This window comes from Syngnathus typhle, linkage group LG13 (genome assembly GCF_033458585.1).
Source record: "Syngnathus typhle isolate RoL2023-S1 ecotype Sweden linkage group LG13, RoL_Styp_1.0, whole genome shotgun sequence".
NCBI classification, from domain to species: domain Eukaryota; kingdom Metazoa; phylum Chordata; class Actinopteri; order Syngnathiformes; family Syngnathidae; genus Syngnathus; species Syngnathus typhle.
Genome location: NC_083750.1, coordinates 4,255,209 through 4,276,682, shown reverse-complemented (window position 1 = coordinate 4,276,682; position 21,474 = coordinate 4,255,209). Strand labels below are relative to the sequence as shown.

The 21,474-nt window shown below is 40.6% G+C and overlaps 1 protein-coding gene across 11 annotated transcripts in view; it reads left to right on the top strand.

The window, feature by feature from the left end:
• The window catches only part of st3gal3b (ST3 beta-galactoside alpha-2,3-sialyltransferase 3b), a 29,186-nt gene that overhangs the window by 7,031 nt on the left and 681 nt on the right, over positions 1-21,474 (top strand). For 7 of the 11 annotated variants that reach the window (XM_061294754.1, XM_061294756.1, XM_061294753.1 and 4 more), the window contains 9 exons: positions 36-77; positions 1,892-1,934; positions 2,421-2,513; positions 5,155-5,249; positions 7,977-8,040; positions 8,124-8,219; positions 8,368-8,554; positions 14,127-14,273; positions 15,714-15,860. In XM_061294754.1, coding sequence (XP_061150738.1) covers positions 36-77; positions 1,892-1,934; positions 2,421-2,513; positions 5,155-5,249; positions 7,977-8,040; positions 8,124-8,219; positions 8,368-8,554; positions 14,127-14,273; positions 15,714-15,860 — 914 coding nt within the window. Of the gene's footprint in view, positions 1-35; positions 78-1,891; positions 1,935-2,420; positions 2,514-5,154; positions 5,250-7,976; positions 8,041-8,123; positions 8,220-8,367; positions 8,555-14,126; positions 14,274-15,713; positions 15,861-16,994; positions 21,138-21,474 lie in introns of those variants that run through there. The other 4 variants (XM_061294760.1, XM_061294757.1, XM_061294761.1 and 1 more) reach the window with 3 other exon arrangements.

The window sequence follows — 21,474 nt, the reverse complement described above, 5'->3', positions numbered from 1 at the left end:
CTCAAATGCTGCTAACTAACCCTTTTGTGTTTCAGAGCTGGAAACGGATAGCTCCGAGGGACGAATAGTAGGCTCAGGTACATCCGCAGTGCCACCAAGTGAACCTTTTGCCCATCCTTCTTCTCCCCCAATCAAAAAAACAATAGAAGACCCTTCCTTGAAAGTTTCAGTGGCATGAGAGACAAACCTCTCCACCTGTTAAATAGTAATAAACACCACTGAAATGTTCATCCACTAGCACAGATTAAAAAAAAATAGTTTCAGAATATCTATATGATAAGTTTACCCTTTTTTTCAAGATGTCCTAAAATTAAATTGGACCCAAATAGATTTCTGAAATGTACTGTACAGCGTGTGCTGTTACGTCCTGTCCCCGGGAAGTTGCATTGTAATGAAAGACTGCCCTCTGCTGGCCTAGGTACAAAACTGTAAAATGGAGTTAATTATACGACTGAATTTAGTGTATTGGATCTCAATTATACTTTATTTCTACAACTTTATGGCTTTACATTTCACAATGTAATTAATGTCTGGGGACTTGACGCTGTGCGTACATTTCCCCTTGTCCACACCGGTTGCTCTGGGAGATGTGGTCATCCTCCAGGGCGTGCTTGGATCCGTCCCTAATAAGCTGTCTCGCATTGGCTTTTTGCTTGTCTTTATCTTTCTCCTTCAGCTTCTCTGAAGACAAGCTCCACATCCACAGCCGTAATGCTCTGCTCTTTCTACTCCTCACTAATGCTTATCTTATTAATGTATTATATCCTTTAGAACTGTAGGGGTCAAGAGAAAGTTATATTAGATCATGTGATATGATTGCATATTAGTTGTATCCCACTGTGGGAACCTGGGGATGCTGGTTTTAGTTGGCTGTCACCAGTCACCATTTTCTTTTTCTTTTTTTTTTACTTGTTTGAATCAGTATTTGAAAGATAATAATCTTGATGACGTTTCAAGACTAACAGTTTTGTTGGAGTTGATACTCATAGAAACTAATTGTTTTGTTGAACAACATTTCTGGCACAAAGCAGTGTCATAAGAAATTGGACAATGCCCGGTGGGATACATTGCGGTCATGCCAGGCCCGCCGCATATTAAGCAACACAACAGACCTTGACTTAAATCCCGTTAAGTTATGTAACCGTGGATAAAAAGCAAAGCGTGAGGACTCTCTGTTGCAGAGATTCACTAGTTGGTTTTGACTGTGTGCCTCGGTGTACGGCGGGCTTTAGACCATGCCTCTGTAGTTAATGTATACATTCTCATCACATCATAAATAAAGGGTGTCCCGAAAAATGTACACACACTTTAAACTTTGAACAAATGGAATTCATCCTAAAATTTTACTGGGAGTTAATGAATGGATTTGAAGTACAAAGTCATGAGTTGACCATCTCTCGAGTTGGAAATAACAGGAAAATAGAAATCAGCTTGAAATGGAATAATTTTCTCAGATTTGCTTGCATTTTCCAAATATTACCTCAGTAATTGAAAATGTGACTACATTTTATGGCACACCCATGTATTTATGGTACATCTTTTCTGTTTTTCCTCTGTCTCCTTAACGGCTTTGCCCTCAACATCGTAAGCAGGCACCTATTGGCCGCCGCTTCGGTTGTCCATAGGTGATTGCTAACTTTTTTTTCCTTCTCACTTTATTTTTAGACTCAGCAGGCTGTTTTGGCTGGCTTCTCCCTAACCTTGCTTGTTTGTCTCAATCCCTTAAATCCGCCGCTTTTGTGTAAAAAATAAATTGTCTACAAGTGCTGGTAGACAATATATACCATCGCAGATGAACCAGTGGTAATGAACTCAATATTTTACCCCATGTCAATCTGTTCCACGCTAATCAAAGATGATTTTCCTTCTATTTTTTGTCTTTCTCTTCCAGTGTATGACAAGCAGGGCTTTTTGCTGCAGTTAGACACAAAATTGTGAGTACACATGTTTTTGTTTTCCTAATCAAAAAAGATGTTTGTTTTTTAAAACAATCCTATGTATCATGTCTTTACTTAATGAGTGGCTATAAAGGGGCCAATGTGAGTCACCAAGACATCGCAACCGATAGCCGAGGATTTGCCTCTGCCAAAGCGTGGCGTGTCGACCCCCTCCGTCTTCTACCTGTTTATTTGAACTAGACTCACAGAATACATAGTTATTTATGATTCCGTTGCTAATCTGCCGATTTTAGCTTTAAGCACCGCCGCCGTGATTATTTGTACAAGGCCTCTCTGGTTTGTCTTGCCCACACGTTTGACATGTTGACCTGTTGGGGAATTCTTCAACTTCTTAAGGATCACTCAAGTGGATTGTTTGACAAGTTTGGTTTGGAGAGTTGCACGTGTCACTATAATTAATATTCGTTGATGACTGTAGAACTGATGAATTTGTGCTTCTGCTTTTTTAATTATTATTTCCAGGCCACCAGAGTTGGCGTACAAGTACGGCAATCTCAGTGAAGGCGTGTGCAAGCCAGGATATGCAGCAGCCAAGATGACAAGCATCTATCCAAGGTGAGAGATTGCCTTTTTCATTCCAAAAAATATATATATTTTATCCAAACCAAATTATTACAGATGCCTAAGAAGCTTGATTAAAATCTCTGTAAAAAAGCAGTTATAATTTAATGTCATTTTTGGGGGAGGAAAGAAATGAAAATGACTCTTTTTGAATACCACCATGTTTGATGCCATTCACAACCAAGTGTGCCTGAAGGGTTTGGAAATAGAAAAAGAGAAACCCCCACATTCCTGTACAATCTTCCCGAGTTTCAGTCACGGTTCTATCATCTCGTTCCCAACCACAAAACTTGACTGTTGTCCTCATCATCCCCCTTTGACACAAGAGAGTCATTGTCATTTGAATACAAGGTCCCCCATCTTTCTGCTATCAAATTCTGGATCTTCACAGACTTTCTCTGTGAACTACACCAAGCAACTTCCTGTCTGTCGTACCATGACTCATCACCCGCCTTCTTGTACCACACAGTCTAGAAAAACCGCCACAGCTTTCTGTGATGTCATTGGCTCCTTTGATTTTTTTTTTTTTGATTTTTTTTTTAATGGGGAGCTTCATGGAGTTTATTCTATAGGACATTGTCCCGTTAGGATTCTTGGCGCTAGGCTAATAAATGGCGTATTTTCTGACCCGTGGGACTTCATGCCAATGCATGGAACATTTTCCAAAGCACCAAATTGATCTGATCTCTGTTATAGTATTGTCTGTTAAATTGAAATACCGTACTTTGGCCCAATAACACCCAACGCAACACAGGATTATTTTGAATAGGTGTAAAAAAATAATAAAATAAAGTTTGTTTTTACCTCACGTTTAAACATTAACCATAGCGCCAAAAAATTGCTCTGATCGTATTGTGGTGCTTTGTAGTCGCCACGGTAACGGCCCACTCCAACTTAAATTCCAATTTGACACCAAAACTGAGGTTACAAAAATTAAATCGAATGGCTTGTCTGCGTTTATAAATTACTCACACAAACTTTGCAAATGGCTTCTTCAGATGAAATACTGTGGGTAAATGATAGTTTTGCTTAAAGAGACTGTCTAAGCAGTGCTGTATTAACAATGTCCTTCCTGGTAATGACTTCCTCTAATCAGTCACACGTGCCGCATCAAAGTTCTGTACAACGCAGAACCCCCCAATGGGAGCTCATTGATTACGAATACATTCAACGTCGACGTGTAGGTCAATGTGCTCCATTTGTCCAAACTTGCACATCGCCTACATTTGCATGGAGAATTGTGTGTAGGGAAAAATCAACATGTTTTGGTGATTCCTGAATTGTTTGAAAGGTAAAAAAATAATGTTTTTTTTTAATTGAGATTAATCGAAATGTTCCAGGGTATTGTGTAAATACTAGGTGTGGTGGATAGTTCAGCTGTTAGGGAAAAAAACATTCTTTAATCAGCAGGTCCGTGGCCTCGCCTTCTAATCTTCTTTTGTTTCCTCTTAAGTTTGTCTTGTGATCCTCTGGCCTTTTACAATGCAATTCATTTTCCACACCTGGCTGCTTTTTGAGTTTTACCGCAAAGTGTACCGGAGGTCTCACTCAAGATTTGCCACTGACCTCAAAGTGGCACGGTTATGAAAATATCGCCAGTGAGAGATGGATTTTGCAAAGGAAATGAAGACAATGTGTCGTAGCCTCTGTGGCTGTTTCGGGAGCCCTCGCTTTTTAACAACAAGCAGCCCCCTCGTATCTGCTTGTCAGTGACAGACTGTTGCTGTGGCATAAGTGATTTGCGCTGGGTTCTGTTTTATTTACAGGTCTGATGGGTTCACCAAACGCCCCATTTGTTTTGCTATGAGCAAATTCTCACATGGCATTGGCTGGAAACGTCAAGAGAGGGCTGCTGCTTGTCCTCTCTTAATTGACCTCTCAGGCTTGCTTGCTTGCTTTGAAGCCGGAGCATAATGAAGCCATCTAAAGACAGATTAGGGTGCGTGGAAAAGAAACTAAATTGAAGTGCCGAAGCCTGCCCCTAATTTCTGCCATTTTTGGTCATTGTGCATAGGGAACTCCGCGTACTGTAGTTCCCACAACAAGCTGTTAGATTCTGAATCCTGTTTTGAAGGCCATCTCCAGTCCTTAATGTTAATATTGTTTATATGTTATATATTCAACTGTTGCCTAATACATAATAATGCAAAAGTAGCCAGTAATCATCAAAATGATTTCTGGATGGTTTAGAAAAGATTTGAGTGTTTGCGTCTCTAGTTTCTCCACACCAGCGGAAGGTCAAATAAACACACACATCCATCCTGCAGCTCCGAGGAAAAAGGCCGCTCGTATCTCGGCGCTCTCGTTTTGGGTGTGACTCTCAGGAAATGGCTTCCTTTGATTTTCCAAGCATCAATTTGTCATTGAGGGACAAATACGGACACACAGGATAAGGGAGAAGCAATTCTGGAATTTACAGGTCATGTAGTTAATTCAAAACATTGGCCTCAAGCTCTGTTTTATTTTACACTTATTTGCTTGCTTTTGTTGGGCTATCACTCTTTCGACGGTAGACGAGTGTGTTTGGGTTTCTTCATGACGGAATAAAAGATCTAGACGGAATGTTACATTTAAGTTGATCTGAGCAAACAAACTCATCCCCTGCACTTTTCTTTCCTCCGTTGTCTCTCGAAAGGTTCACAAAAGCGGCGCCCATGTTTCTAGACCAAAACTTCAAACGTCTCACAAAAGTCAGCAATTACTTGCCTCCCTTTGGATTCAAAACGCAAGGTAAGATATAGTCATTGCTTTTGGGACTCCTTAATGTTTTTGTTTTTTTTGTATCATTCATGAATAGTTTGTTGTGGTCGCTGACGACGATGATATGATGATGATATCATACCCCTTTAGTGTTGATGCTGTTTATTTTTATTGTTGAGTTTAAATAAAAAGAAGAGTTGACCTCATCGGCCGCCTATCTAGACATCACTGATTGGTGTCTGATTATGTGACTAAAATGCATGAAATGTTTCTGATACAAAACCACCTTACAATGACATTGGATCATAGGATAAAACTTTATAAAGGCTTTTGGTCGTGTACTTTGAAGCGTTGCAACAATGTTGTCTTTGTGTTCTTTCGGGGTTTTTGTGTAATCCACAGACGCATGCCCTCACTGTCACTCTGTGCGCTCTGTGTTCTCTTCTCCCCGTGGGACAGTCGGGTTTCCCTTTTTAGTGTTTCTCACGTGGCAATGTGTTACAACTTAAGCATATCTTGAATAGAAGGCTACTTGGTTGACTAAAGGATGAGAACACTTCTGCACAAGACAACTCCACAATGTGACCTCCACTTGCCTGTTTGCGCTTTGACGCACCGTCTGGGCATGCTCCCTTTATGTCATGTTCAAATAAACACTTCCTACATAATGAAGTACCTGCATTTCATTAATTGTCCAAAAGTGCGGCAATGTTACGGCTGTTGGGATGATGCTGCCAGACAGGTGTGGTCCTTAAGCGTGTGTTTATGCTGCTCAGGGTGATGCTTGACGCCAGACATCGACACCACATCCAAACAACGGCCTGGTGCTTTTCTCTCTCCCCTTCAGCAGTTTAATCATTAGAGTGAAAGGGATTGTGTCATGTCTGAAACAACCCCTCACTTTAACTTTTTGCTTTGGTATGCTCCCCAATTATATGGCAAAACACACATCTGAGGAAAAAAAATAAAACTTTTTTTTTGTCACATAAATATTAATTCCTTTATAGTGTTCTGTTCTTCCAGATTTTTACCCTGGGCTTTTTTTTTTTTAGCTGGGAGCGGCAAAATTACATCTGGCATATATGATATGAAAGTTGTATCTTGACAAGGAACCCAACAAATTTCACAACATGGAGCCTTTTGGCAGCGAGCAAACAATTCTTCAAAAAAAACCTTGATGCTGTTTATTGCCGCTCTGAGTTGTTTACTATCAAACTAAACAAAGCAAAGAATTGTATTTAAAGTACCGTATTTTCCGCCCTATAAGGCGCACCTAAAAACCTAAATTTTTCTCAAAAACCAGTGCGCCTTATAGCCCGGTGCGCCTTATATATGGACCAAATTCCTAAATTTAAACTGGCCCAAAGCATTGTGTCATGAAATCAATCATAAGTGGCCCGCTGAAGACTATGAATCATGACTCAAAAAGACTATGGATCATTATTTTATGATTATAAAGTAATTTGTTTCCGTCTGAAGTTGAAATAAAAAAGATAAAATGGAGAATGATTTGATTTGGATTAAAAATCTGACGCATGCATTAATGGTGCGCCTTATAGTCCGGTGCGCCTTATATAAGGATAAAGTCTTAAAATGGGCCATTCATTGAAGGTGCGCCTTATAGGCCGGTGCGCCTTATAGGCCGGAAAATACGGTATTTAAAACAACCACATAACGCTGCTTGCCCCAGCAGTCTGTTAAGCTTAATGTTAACAAACAATGTAAAATGCCTTAGAGAGGCTAACAAAAAGCATCAGTGTTGCGGTGTAGTAATCTTTTAGGCGATAGTTATTTGAACACAAAAGATGGAACAACAAATGTAGACATAAAAATACTCACAGGGCTATTTTGATTAAATGCGTGATATAAAAAATATTGTTTTTGCATTGTGTTGATCTTCTGCATAGAAAAATTCATAATTGTTCACCTTGCAGAAAAGCTGTAATTCTCCCCTTCAGCACATTGTCCATTAAATTAATATCAATATTGTATGCTTTGAGAAAGTACATCCTTATCAAGTTCTATTTCCCTTATTAAAAAAAACTTTACATGTCAATATGGAAAGATGATTTGAAATAAGAGTGCTTTGAGTTGCAAGTGTAGTCACGGAATCAATTAAACTCGTTCGTATATTATGGATGGAAGAACTTCAAGTATGATGGGCCTAAACATGGTGAGCAGGCGAGGTAATAAATACATTGAAGGTCTAAAGCTGAAAGCATGACACTTGCACAACACGCTGTCGAGCATGGCAGGAATGCGCGCTATGACTAAACATCGGCGTTCCTCACCCTGACGATCACAGGGGTTCTCACCATGCAGGGAGATGAGCTGAATATCGCCCACTTAACTCGCGCGTGTTTGAAAACAGCATTCCTCCCTGAGTGCGTTTATGGAGAGTTTTGACATACACCCACATACCTTTCTGAACCCTGCATGTCGTTTTCCCTCATAAGAACCTCAAGACAGCCTTTCCCCCCCATCAATAACTCCCCATCACCTCTATTTCTGAAGCTCACACCTCTGCTAATTGAAGAAATGGAGGTAGATGATATTTGCTCCAACTGAGCTCAAGACCACCAAGTTTGTTGTGAAGTCCCTTTTGGCAGTTTGTTGAGTTTGTATTGAGGCGGTTAACGCATTCCCCGCCAGCCCATTTACAAAATGACGTTTATATGGCAGTGAATGAGTTAACAGAGTTTTACTATAGAACACTCATCCAAATAATATGTGGTATTTATTTTTTTTCCTGCCCAGAGAGAATCATAGACAGCATTTTGACAACCACCAAAAACTTTGGACTAGGAGATGAGCTGGACAGGTAAATTGTACTGACACGATGCCACAAACACAGCCTTCTTTTCATATATTCTCGCCCACTAATCTTTGCCGTCTACATTTTAGTCTAAGCTGTAAAAAATGCATCATAGTTGGCAACGGAGGTATCCTGTCTAACAAATCTCTGGGATCACGTATAGATGACTACGATGTTGTAGTCAGGTGAGTACGCTGCTGTTATTTACCAAAAGCTTTATTTGAGCACGATTCAAATACACATAATGAATCATTTTAGTGATGATAATCAAAATTATTGCAATATTGGCAGATTGCTTCCAAACTCATATTGCGGGATTTCCTTATGTTCCAGATTGAACGAAGCTCCGGTGGCCGGTTACGGCAAGGATGTAGGGACCAAAACAACAATGAGAATTACCTACCCAGAGGGAGCTATTCAAAAGCCGGAACACTACGAAAAGGATTCCCTTTTTGTTTTTTCTGCTTTCAAACCACTGGACTTCAAGTGGCTTCGACAGATAGTCTTCAAGGAGAGACTGGTAAGAATATTTTTTTTGAGAATTTCATGCATTTCAGCCATTAGATGGGGAATTTGAAAAGAACTTTAGACACAACTAACACAACTTTAATAAAGCGCTGAATTTGAAAAAAAATGAAGACCCTAAAGTTTTTCATTGGGGTTGTTTCCACGCACGCCTTTTTTTTTCCCCCCCCCCCATAATTTCTGCGTTAAAGTAGCACCTCTGGGAATTATGCTGCTTGAGTTGTTTGAGTGTCTGTTGTCTTTCTAGCAAAACATAGCAGCCTAACCTACATTCTGCACATTCCTTCACCGGATTCATGGTCTGCACATCATGGAGATGGTTTAAATTTGAGAGAGAGCCCTGCAGAGAACCCTTTCTTTTCTCTCAACTCACAGAGTTCTCAATTTTAATTCTGTCAAAATAGTTCAGTTGTATGAGATATTTATGGAAAAACTCCAGAGGGTCTGTCTGACTGACCATATTGTGTCTTTGTCTCACTAAAAAACTGTCAGGTACATTCCAAGTATCTCCACAGCTGAGACTATTTCAAGGCTCTTCAGTGGACAATGGTGCAATTATTATTATTGAAGCCTATTTAAAAAATATTCATCAAAATATATATCTATATATATCTATAGAATCCCCCTATCAACTCATAAAACATGTTCCCAATTATGTTTTGTCACACTTAATATGTTTTAGCAAGAAACTTTAGCCTCTGGGACCTTTTTCCAAAACAACACTCGTTGCCGTGGCAACAATATCCTTTTACAATTCAAAGTGGGTTTTTAGTCTCAGCTGTAGTTTTAAAGGAATTGTCGTCTTGTTAAAAGACTTTTATCCTGGCTTTATGTAATCTGGCTCACACCTAGCACTCGCTAATACATTGGAAACAAACACAAGGAGATGCAAGTGTGCGTGTGCGCATGTGTGCGTGTGCGCATGTGTGCGCACGTGTACTGCGTGCTTCCATTCACACATTTCTAGCTGTGATGCATAGGTCGAACAAAATGGCGTGCGTTTTTGGGGTTCTTTAACAAGTTCTCTCGTTCACCCAATTGGACTCCAAATTTGAGTCGCCGGTGAATGGCGCCGCAACGCCGCAAATGTAATAACCAATAAAAAAAGTGCACATCGGGGTTTCCCCATTTTCTTTACTCTTTTCATTTTGCCATCCGGAGGGAAAGCTTTCATGTAACTTTGGGCTGCTTTACAACAGTCGATTCTTTTGAGTTTTTATTCTGCTTTGCAAAACCTTTAGAATAACAGCTGGAGGGGATATTTGGGGCCTTTTCTATCTCTACGCTGCTTATGAAAGCTAGTGCAGGGCCCATTTGTTCTTCCCTTTTTTTAAGGATGGGGAACATAACGCAGCGGTCCTATATTGTCTCATTTAGCCGCTGGCCAGTGAGCTTTCCTCGGCTGTGCCATATCTTCTTGGATGACTAAACAAAATGAGAATTTCTAAGGCAATGATACAATCTTTTATCTAAGCCTAACCCCCCAACACACTCCCACGCATGACATACTGTAGATAAAAAAAAAGAATAAAATGGTAAATACATGTGAATTCCTCCTTTACTAGGCTTTCTTTTTAAATTAAATGTGTCTTTTGCCTTCTGATGCCTCACATATTTTTCATTCCAGTGCGTAGTCTGACCCCACGTGCGCACAAGCCCGGTTTACACGCTGTGCTCACATCGCAGCAAGATAACAACCACCAAAAATCATGTTTATCTATGTTTTGATTCTTTTCCTTTTTTGCCTTATCCTCAGTGTGCATTTGCAGTTCATGCACCGAAAAACCACGGTTGTTTGTTTACACGGTGATATTTTCAAGCGGAAACACCTAAGGGTATACAGCAAGAAGTAAACATGCCATTTGAAGCTGAAAGTTCTGTCACTGCTGTGTGTTTGTCCTCTCTGCGGCTAAAACATACAACAGGAATGGAGACAATGTCAAAACATAAACTCAAAATGCAAAGCCCTCCTATTTCATTCAAAACGTTTATTATAATTTTTTTCATGCCCATTTTTTTGTGTCAGTCATTTTATATTTAGACAACTAATTTGACACTGTACGCCCCCTTTTAAACATTCGAGATCTGTGCAAATGCTCAAAATAGAATCCTGCGAGCTTTCCATAATATTTACATATTTAAAACAGCTAGCTTGAGTTTGCCCTGCTGCCTTTATCCCATTGCTTAGTGGACAACATTGTGCTCATCCATCACCAAGCACCACATGAGCCTAGCTCGACCAATCACCAAACAGCTGTAATTGTGTTTGTTAGTACTTCAAAGTTGTTGTTTTAGATTTGAAACGACTCGAAGTCCACCTTCCGCAATCCACTCCGCTTCCGTGGTTGGACCACGATAAACCACGGACGATGGTAAACATCACTTCATCCGGCCAAATCCTCAAACGGTGGTTTAGAACATCCCAATTGCAAATTATACCATGCTCGCTTTTCAGGGAATTAAAGGCATCTTCATGCTGTGGATAAAATGAGTTTATTCCAGACGTCAAATGATTATGTACGCATTACTTGTAAGAATTAAGATTCAATGTATGTGTTGAATGACAGGTCCAGAGAGTGTTTTTTTTGTTTTGTTTTTTGTCTACTAAAATGATTCTTTGATAACTCAGTAGTTTTTGAGGTGGTACACAGTATAGACAGTTTGAAAATAACTTAACAATTATTTGATATTTTGTCGCATGTATGAATCGCAGATGTTATAATGGAATTATAAAGGACGAGAGTTCCCATTGTGCTACCCATTTTCCACTTTAGGACTTTAGCCTTCATTCCCATAACACGCGTTTGATCCCCCACTTCTCCTGGCTTATACTAGGTCTCCTCGCCCTTTGAACAATATCTCCAACTAATCCCAAGCATTAAACTCTTTAGTGATGATTTCTATGGCCGTGATTTTCCTTACTAATAAACTGAACGCTTGTAAATCCAGTGTTCTAAGTTGACGTGAAGAGGCTGAAACTTGGAATGGTATTAAAGAGGTATTGAAACCATTTAGGGTGCACTTCCACATAGTTGGGCGACATTTACGAGACTAAGGCACGCATGATCAAGCGAGGTTGGCTGAAAAGATAGCCAGTTATTTTAAAGCCATGAAAAATTATGTTTTGAAATCAATGATTGTTTTAGTAATCATGATTTCAATCTCAATTCAAATAATTTTGATAATTTCTTTCCTAGAATCATCCAGCCCTATCGCCGCTCACCCACTCCCTAAGGGCATATGCAGCTGTAAATGTGAGGATACGACAGCTTCTTATAGTGTTGAATAATGCCAAATCCATTTGAATCGGATTAATCACTTCATTAGTAGGACGGATTTTCTTCCATCCCAAAATCGTTTATGTTGCTGCTGTTGCTGCCTTCGTTATGAGACCTCATTATTCATTACAAAATGAAGGCTTCAATGTGGTGCCTTGAGCTTTCTTTATTGTTTGCATTGCTTTTCCACCTCATTGACTCCTAATAGCAGCCCTCCTATAATGTATTTTTTCTGGGCTCTCATTGATTCATCTTAATTGTATCATTGAACGTAAGCGTTAGGTTGTGTAATCCGATTTCACAACTATAACCACCACAATGTTTAGCTTATACTTTTGTATATTTTATTTATAGGTTTTTTTTTGTATGCAGAAATTTCCCTAATCAAGAGCATTTCTCCTGTGGGAGAAAAAGTCAACTTTGTGGTTGAGAGCAAGTGAAAGTGGAACATTTCACATTGAGTTCACCAAAGTGAGTGTTGGAGTTTTCCGTCCCAGTTAAAGCTTGTTTTAACAGGTGTTTTACTGAAAAGCAGATTTACACGTCCTGACGAATGTCCTCGGCCTTTTTAACTATAAGAAATTGCAGGACAAGAGAAAAAGCAAATTTTTTTTTGTATGGCAGTTTGGTGACACGCCGATCTCGGCAACATTTTTCTGTCCATTTTTGGAGCATGTGTTTGAGTGGTTTTGAGACAATTCCTGTGCCGTTTGTGTTAAAATGCCACTGGCGCAGCTTTGCAGTGTTCTTCTTGTCTAACACACTCGCACACGGGTAAGCAGTCAAGCCAAGTGGAGGCAACATCCTGTTCCCTCAAGGCTTTTTTTTTTTTGACTGCTACTCCCATTGGCTTCGCTGCTTCTATTCAATCTTACACAATGCATAACTTGCATTTAACCTTTTTAATATTGCTTAGTGAACTCTTAAAAAGACAGCAATGCCTCTGGTGTCTCAAAGTGCCTCGAAAGCTGTGTAGGAAAGTAGTAGTTGTGGAAGCAGCAATGCACAATTGGCTAGTTGTGAGTCTCATGTGTTTCTAGAACGTTGCTTAGATGGCTTAAATTAAGCAAGCGGGAGGCCTTAAATGGGCCCCGGGCCACATTTTGGGCACCATTTGAGAAGGTCATCAAAGACCTCACCGCCCGTCACATTGCTATGTGTACAGTACATGTCGGGTCATTCCTGTGCAAAATGAAATTGTGTATTGTGTGTGAAAAATACGTTTGACGGTCTTTATTGAGCGTAACCAAGACGTATACACATCCACACATTGCTAAATAGATTTCTGGCAAACACAAGCTGTGTTGACAGGAGAGATGAGCTGTTGTTCCTGTTACAGCTTGCCTAAAGCACAGAGCTGGGCCTCAGTTCAAAAAAGAGCCGCCGCTGTTTTTGAATGCAACAGACTTGTTTGCCTCTGCCAACACACTCACACACACACACGCACGACAAGCATACAGTCATGCATGGATATATCAAAGGTAACCAAGCGAGTGCTATTTGAACAGGTGATTCCCATTTTCATCTTATGATCTGGCTGGCTTTAGTCCTTTTAGGAAGTCGTACTATTGGCCAAGTCAATCACGCACCGCTGGTTTGTTCTTTGGGCATTTTGTTTATCGTCTGACACGGGTAATGGGCTAAGGAAATTATCATTGGAGGCGTGAAACTGTTGTCCAAGACGGGCTAATGACTTTTTCTGGCGGGTTCTGTGCTGTTTGGTCAGAATAATTGACTAGAGCGAGTGCATTTCATTAAGTTGAGTTATTCTGCACTGCCTGTCTGTCTAGCTGGCTTCCCAAATGCCTAATGATGATTGCTTTATGTAAAAAAAAAAAACCTCTTGGTCTCTGCTATGCCCTCAGGTCAAGGTGTGATTTGAATCTCTTCCTTTGAAATGCCATATTCAACCTTTGATGTCAGTTCAGTTTAAACATTCAGCACAGCAGTGCAGCAGGAGAAGGAAGAGTGTATTAAATTTTTTTTATTGTGAACATAAATTTACTATTCGTGGAAGATAGCGTCTGGGCTGGCTTGCGAATAGCAAAAATCTGTGATGCCCATTGAAATACATGGGGGTGGTTAATTCATTTTAAAGCCACAAAATTCTTTAAAAGAAAAAAGATATGCGCTTAATATGTTTTCCATGAAAAATGAAGACGGGCAAACTTGAATTTTTAAAACCGGTTATTTACCTTTTTTTTATTATTAAATAATATTTTAGAAGGTTGGCACGGTTCTGATTTTAACTTTTTTCCATCTTTCTCTCTGTTCCGCCTGGCTCACCAGCGAGGTACAGAAGGTTTTTGGAAGTCTGTGGCCCAGCACGTCCCTCGTGATCCCAGCGAGATCAGAATCCTCAACCCTTATTTCATCCAGGAGGCTGCCTTCCAGTTCATCGGCCTGCCCTTTAACAATGGCATAATGGGAAAAGGGGTAAGTCTAATGCAGGCACACACTTGCAGCTTCCTGATGAGCCAGCAGTCAAGAATTACCAGCATTAGGCTTGGAAATTGGCTTATAATTTCCCTAATCATTGTGGAAGGACCGAATCAGGAATTTGTTTAGGATCACAGGGAAGAGACAAAGTATCCACCTTCTTCAAGTGATTGAGACTTGGCAGTCGTTGGAACACAAAATGTTCCCACCTGGCTTGTAAGTTATCTTTGAAGGGAAAGGAAAGAAATGGCGTGGGGGGGGGGGGGGGGGGGGATACACATGAATGAATCAAGCTGCATTTTTTTATTTTTTATTCTAACCGGAAATGTTTGTCACTTGTCCGAATATTTGAAATATTGCTCGTAGTGTACGTGATGTGTTTTTTTTGCCTTTTACGAACTAGCATCCCTGAAGGTTATAATTGTTGCAAATGAGAAATGTGTAACAAAAAACATTTTTGGGAGGCTACAATTGTAATCACTTTAGCCAAAATGATGATTTTTATCTACTGTGAGTTGATAGGAACAAATTCCATATTTGATAACAACATTGCTAGCAACTCGGTAAAATTTGGAGCCATTGAGTATAAAGGGGCGAGGGGGGGATGTTTGAACAATCAAGATTCCCATATTAGAATCAATTCTCTCACATTGAGGCAGTCAATCTCTGCTTTTGGACTCTGATCCAGCTCTTGATTGATATGTTTGACCCCTGCATCAGATGCTTATGTGCGTGCGTTGTTGGAAAGTAAAGCGGCAATGTTATAAGTGAGCATCACCCAGGCGCAGTCCTCCGGGGCTCTCCAAACACCCCTTCATGAACCCGACATGTGTTCAACATGTGGGCATCTGGTGAGAGTGTGTTTCTGCTCATTTGGATTAGCACATTTGTATTTCAAGGTATCATTGTATTGCCGTCCAAAACTGCAGGGTTTTATGGTGTACTCTGTTTTGTTTTTCCGGCCTTTCAGCCCCCATCTCTCCTTTTGACCATCATACTGTATGTTTATGTATGTGGAAACGGATGAGTAGCTTGATTGGTTGTACCACGGTGTGTAAATTAATCTGTATTAGAGCACACAGTAGGGGGTTGGCCAGCTGCTTGTTCAGGTCCACCTTGCCCGAGGGCTGCAAATCAGAGTAATGATTTAAATGGGGCCTCCCTCCACTCTTTCTTCTTTAAACAAAACACACACACATACAATCTATAACCCCCCACCTTCCTCGATCAGCGGCGGCCCGAGGCGATAAGGAAGCGCAGTTCAGGCCCGTAGATCACCGAGTCATAGACGGGGGTCACGTCTTACACGTAATAGTTAATGACCGAGTCATCAACGTTTAGTTAGTCGCTCTGGAGACAGAAGTGGGACTGGGCGCCAAGTGCGCAAAATTCAAAATGGTCTGAAATTGATCCAGAGCTTGTGTGTCTTTGCTACAGAACATTCCAACTTTAGGCACGGTTGCCATAACTATGGCGCTGCATAACTGTGACGAGGTGGCGGTGGCCGGTTTCGGCTATGACATGAACGCGCCCCACGCGCCCCTTCACTATTACGAGGCTGTCAAGATGTCTGCTATCAAAGAGGTGAGTGCTAAAGGATGTAAGGAAATGTAAAGAGTATTAAGAAAGTGACAACCTGCGGATAAGTGGAATGAAAGTGATCACTCATTTTGGCAAGCCTTGTCTGACAGTCGCAACTGTTTGTTGAATGCAACAGCAAAAAAAAAAAATGACTGATCCATTTTTGGTACTTAGTTTATTACAATTTTGAGTTAATTCATTTCTTTTTCACTACAGTATATTTTTTCCGGCCAATGTTTGGAGTAAGTAGAAAAATGAATGAATGAATAAAGATGTTGAGTTTGTACAAGTGTCCAAATTCTCCACACTTTGGCCATCATTCAACATATGGCCACTCCGAATCACCTTCCAAGCTCGTCCTCTACCGTTTACACTGAAAAGCAGCGCGAGTGTTGACGTGGGTAAACCGTGAGCGCCGTTTGATGATAACCTTCCTCTAAACTCCCAGTGAGCTGTTTGCGTTTATCATCATCTTCATCAAGGCTGTCATCATCAGCCATTCATTGTTGGCCGTGTGGCGCACTTGACTGCTGCTGCCTGCGCTTGTTTGCTCTTCTGAACCCAGATAATGAAGTTGATAAACACGTTAAAGTCTGTTTCCCATCAGCGTACACGTCTTTCAACCAGGACCACTTTGTCAAATGAGACAAACACAGAAATCAATTCACCGTTATTTTAGCAATCTATTAGTCTGTTGAATATTTTGTCAATTAATGATTAATTGGATTTAAAAAGAAAAAAAAGTTTAAAATTCCATTCCCTTAACATTGTTTCAAATACACAAAATGCACAACAATAAATTAGGAATCTGTTTTGCTGTCACTGTGTTAATTTGCTAATATTTCAGATTTGTTGCACCTCTAAACTCAAGTCACAACATTTTTGTAGATAGTGAGCAAGATAGTTTCTGAAGAATTGCGTCGCTTGAAGCTGTTTATTGCCACTCCCATTTGAAGTTGTAGCCAACGTCATCTTCAAACAAATAGTGTATTTACAACAACCGTGTAACTTGTCTGCTAGCTTAATCCGACACAAAATATCCAGGCTAACAATTGGCATCATTGTTTTGCCTACGTTGCTCGGAGGGCTTAATACTTAAATTTTCTGTTAATAATTCTGTTTTTCTGATTCCCTCAGTCGTGGACACACAACATATCCAAGGAGAAAGAATTCCTGCGCAAGTTAGTGAAGGCCAATGTTGTCTCGGACCTCACCAGTGGCATCTGAGCATAGTGGCCTCTAGTCTCCTTCCCTTTGGACTACTGCACAGGAAGCCAGGGAAAGAGCAAACCCACCCTGGAGTGTCCAGGTGGCCTCCACACGATATTCGATTTCATATCAACGGAGATTACTTTCAGAAAGAAGTTAAGCGGTGACGTGCGCACACGCGTGCCTTCCGAACCAAAGACGTCGACAGATTGAAGCACGTGGAGGGGCGGGGACGACTGATTGCACCCACTTCCTGTTTACCGATTTAATCTCCGGTATCACACCAATGACGCGACCGGCGGAAGGCGGGACAAAAGCGGAGACGGTGCAGGGACGGGCCGAGTATTAGCAGTGCCAAAAGTACCTCGAACAGGAGAGAGGTGGCGCTACTCTCCTCCTTGCTGCCTGAATGTATTCACTTTTCTCAGTGTAAATAGCAAAAGATTTTTACTTTAGTGGTATGCAAAAGTTTGGGCACCCCTGATCATTTTTATGATTTTCCTTTATAAATCATTGGTTGATCGGATCAGCAATTTCAGTTACAGAAAGTGTCCAATCATTACTTGAACAAAAGTAGGCAGGTGCATAACTTTGGGCACCCCAACAGAAAAATCCAGCTTTTGCAGAAATAACAACCTCTAAACGCTTCTTATAGCTTCCAATGGAAGTCTGGATTCTGGTTGAAGGTGTTTCTTTACAAAACACCTCCAGTTATCGGTATTTAAGGTGGCCAGTTTCAAGTTGTTCTCCTCTTTGCATCTTCTCTGAAGAATGGCAACATGGGAGCCTCAAAACAACTGACAAATGACCTGAAAACAAAGACTGTTCAACGTTATAGTTTAGGAGACGGTTACAAAAAGCTAGCTTGGAGATTTCAGCTGTCAGTTTGAAGCTAAAATTTAGTTATTTGGACATAACAAGGGGGCGGTATGTATGGAGGAAGAAGAACACAGCATTCCATGACGAACACTTGCTACTCACAGTCAAATTTGGTGGTGGTCACATCATGCTGTGGAACTGTGTGGCCAGTGCAGGTACTAGCAATCTTGTTAAAGTTGAAGGTCCGTGCTGGAGCCTATCCCAACTGTCATCGGGCAGTAGGCGGGGGACAGCCTGAACTGGTTGCCAGCCAATCACAGGGCACACAGAGACGAACAACAATCCGCACTCACACTCACACCTAGGGGCAATTTGGAGTGCGTAATCGGCCTACCAAGCATGTTTCTGGGACGTGGGAGGAAACTGGAGTGCCCGGAGAAAACCCACGCGGACACGGGGAGAACATGCAAAGTCCACACAGGGAGGGAATCAAACCCGGACCCTCCTAACTGTGAGGCGGACGTGCTAACCAGTGCAACACCGAGCCGCCTGTAACGATTGCACACTTTCTGAATATCCTATAAACTTCATTTCACTTCTCAAATATCACCGTGTTTGTCTGCTATATGATATATTGAACTGAAATTGCTGATCCCAACAACCAATGATTTATAAAGGAAAATCATGAAAATAATCAGGGGTGCCCAAACTTTTGCATACGACTGTATATCGAGCAGCATCGTCACTCTCCTTGCCTCCTTCTGTCCATTTTCACGCAAGCAGATATGTCGGCATCTAAAGCCCCTTAAATTCTCAGCAGAAGTCATTGTCTTTATTTGACATCCTGTGGTGATGAAGATTTAGGTTTTATGCGGTATTTTTGTTGTCTATTCCAATCCTTGTTTTGTTCATTTTCATATGGTTCTCTAATGTGTTGTTTGCCAACCTTAATCGCACTAAAGCATGTCTTTAAAAAGTCATTTCATAGCACGACACCATGTTTTTTTTAATTTACTGTTTAAGACCTCCTTTGTCAGTTGAGTTATTTTCCGAGTCAATACAAGCTAGAAATCAGTTTTTTAATGACTGCTGTTACAACAATTACATAAAAAGAAAAATCGCTTTTGATCGTTAAAGGCCGCTGTGGTTCTCACTAAAAGTCATTTATGAGGTAAAATATGTTTCTATTATTTCGATAATCAATTTCGAACCAATGGAGTGAAATTTGATCATTTCTAAAGACAGAGTGCATGGAAATCACTGCTCGAAAACAAGGAGAGACGAATTATTTTTCTTTTGCAAGCTCAATCAATCATCAGCTCGTCATCCCTGTCAGGTGAACCCCGATCGGTTTCATCTGGACATTTGCCGTGTGTGTGTGCGTGCGTGTGTGTGCGTATGTGCGCGCATGCGTGTTTTGGTTGGCGAGTGCGACGGCGGACCAATACTGTCCGCCTCATTCGGGTGGGTGGACTGAATGTTGAATCGTCTTCCATCCTACCCGTTGCTGCAGCTCTCACCGTGCTTCACGTTTTGATTGTGGGGAAAAATAAGATATATATCGTTTTCATTATTTATTTAGTTACTGAGACCCAGCGTTCGGATCACAGGCTGGCCTGCTTTCTTTTCTTGTCGCGTTCTGAGGAATCCGTTTGACTTGACCATGTGTACTTCCTTTGAGATTGCAACAATTTGTGTCCAGGAATGATTTTGTTGTTTGTTTGTTTCAACCTTCTTTCCAAAACTTTGACTCTTTTCATACTGCTCTGTGTACTATATCGATATCAAGCAATCAACAATCTCAAGGCAGGAATGTCCAAATAGCTTTGCTTGCCAACATACGAATGACATATTGTGTTTTGTTAACCATGTGCATTTGAAAGCTTTGTGTGGGTTTTTTTTTTGCTTGTTTTTTTTTCTTTTTCACTCTCAGGTGAACCCTTTTCACCTCTTCTTTATATCTGCTTGTCCTCTGGAAGTGCATACTTACTGTAAAGGCACCTGTGCTCGGATCCCATGTTAATCAGAAAGGATCGCGGGCGAGACTCTTCGCAGGCGCTCACACTGCCTTACATTTCATCTCTTGAAAACGCTGATCCACTGTAAGCCGTCAGCTGCACGCCATTTGGGAGATTTGGGTCCACTCTAGTAAATCTGTGTATGCGCATCTGTCTATAGAGCCCGTTAGAGAACACTTGAAGACACTGGTTGTCTTTTTTTTTTTTTTTTTTTTTTTTTTAGTCTGCATAGTCACTTTCCCTCTTGCTACTGTGGAAGAGTCACAGAAAGGGCTCCCAAGTAGCCTTGGAAATGTTTTGAATTTTGCCATTCAGACCAAAAACATTGGAGGGAAACAAAAAATGTTGTGAAGGATTTAATATCATTTTAGGGTTTTCCACAAAATCCAAACTTTTTTGTTAGTCGTGTATTTGCTCTCCTGTGGGTACTGATAGTCACTTTTATGAACTTGGTTGGTTTGTCTGTTCAATCAGATGTGCTTGTTTGGATGCGTTTCATTTCAAAGGAGGCAGATTGTAGATTTTTAAGACAAGCAGTTCCTAGCTGTAAGACCATGTAAAAAAAAAAAAAAAAAAAGGTCGAGGTATACACAATCTTTTGTCTTGCTGAATTGTTTTACTGCAGTGCCAATGGCAAGTACTCTACTAAGTAGTCTACTTTTCAAAAGTCTGAACTGTATGCTCAGAGATACATTTAAAGCAAAGGAACAGGTAAAACATTGAATTGGTTAATTCCATACCTAATTGGTGGCCACAAGCAGTTAAAAGGTTACTTTTCTGTAATGTGTCCCCTTTAAGAAGAGTAACAATTTTAGTTTACGTTGGCTATAGAGAAGCTTGAAAGAGGAGTTACTGAAAAATTAGCAAATGCGATCAATGCACTTGGGGAACAACAATGGCGAGTCCCAACTATGACACTTTTTTTTTTTTTTTTTTTTTTGCCTCGTCAATTTCAGTTGGTCTGGCAGTCCTTTGGACGTCTAACAGAATTTCAGTTAAAATGCTGCGCTATTTTTTTTATTTTTTTTGCGCCTCCCCACCCATGCAGGTGTCGTTCAGGCAGACCGGGCCCAAATCTCCTTGATGAAGTGGAATGTATTCAATGAAACATGTTGATTATTTTTGACATTTTTCAGCATCATCAATGGCAAGTGGTCAACATGAAGGTGTTACTGTCTGTTTAAATCTAAATGTAAATTGCTTTCTGCAACTCAATAAAAAGGTTTGTAATGCACATTGTGACTGATTCTGGGATTTGTAAACTCATAAACCGCCGCTGACATTCAAATGCATAGAAAGAAAACTATTCTCGATAATTTTAATATCCCGTAAAAATATTGACTTGCATTTTTGGGGGATTCGTGTTTTTTTTTTTGTTACATTTGTAAAATAAAGAGCCTGTTTTGACAAAGAGCAGAAAGGATGAATACGTTTTCAAATGGAGAGCATTAAAGTAAAAAGCTGTTGAAAAATCAAATCTGCTTCACTGCAGAGTGAGAATAATTTCACACCACTGCGCTTGGAGCGAGCCATTTTGCTGTTAATGGGGTGACGGACCCCCCAAAAAAGTC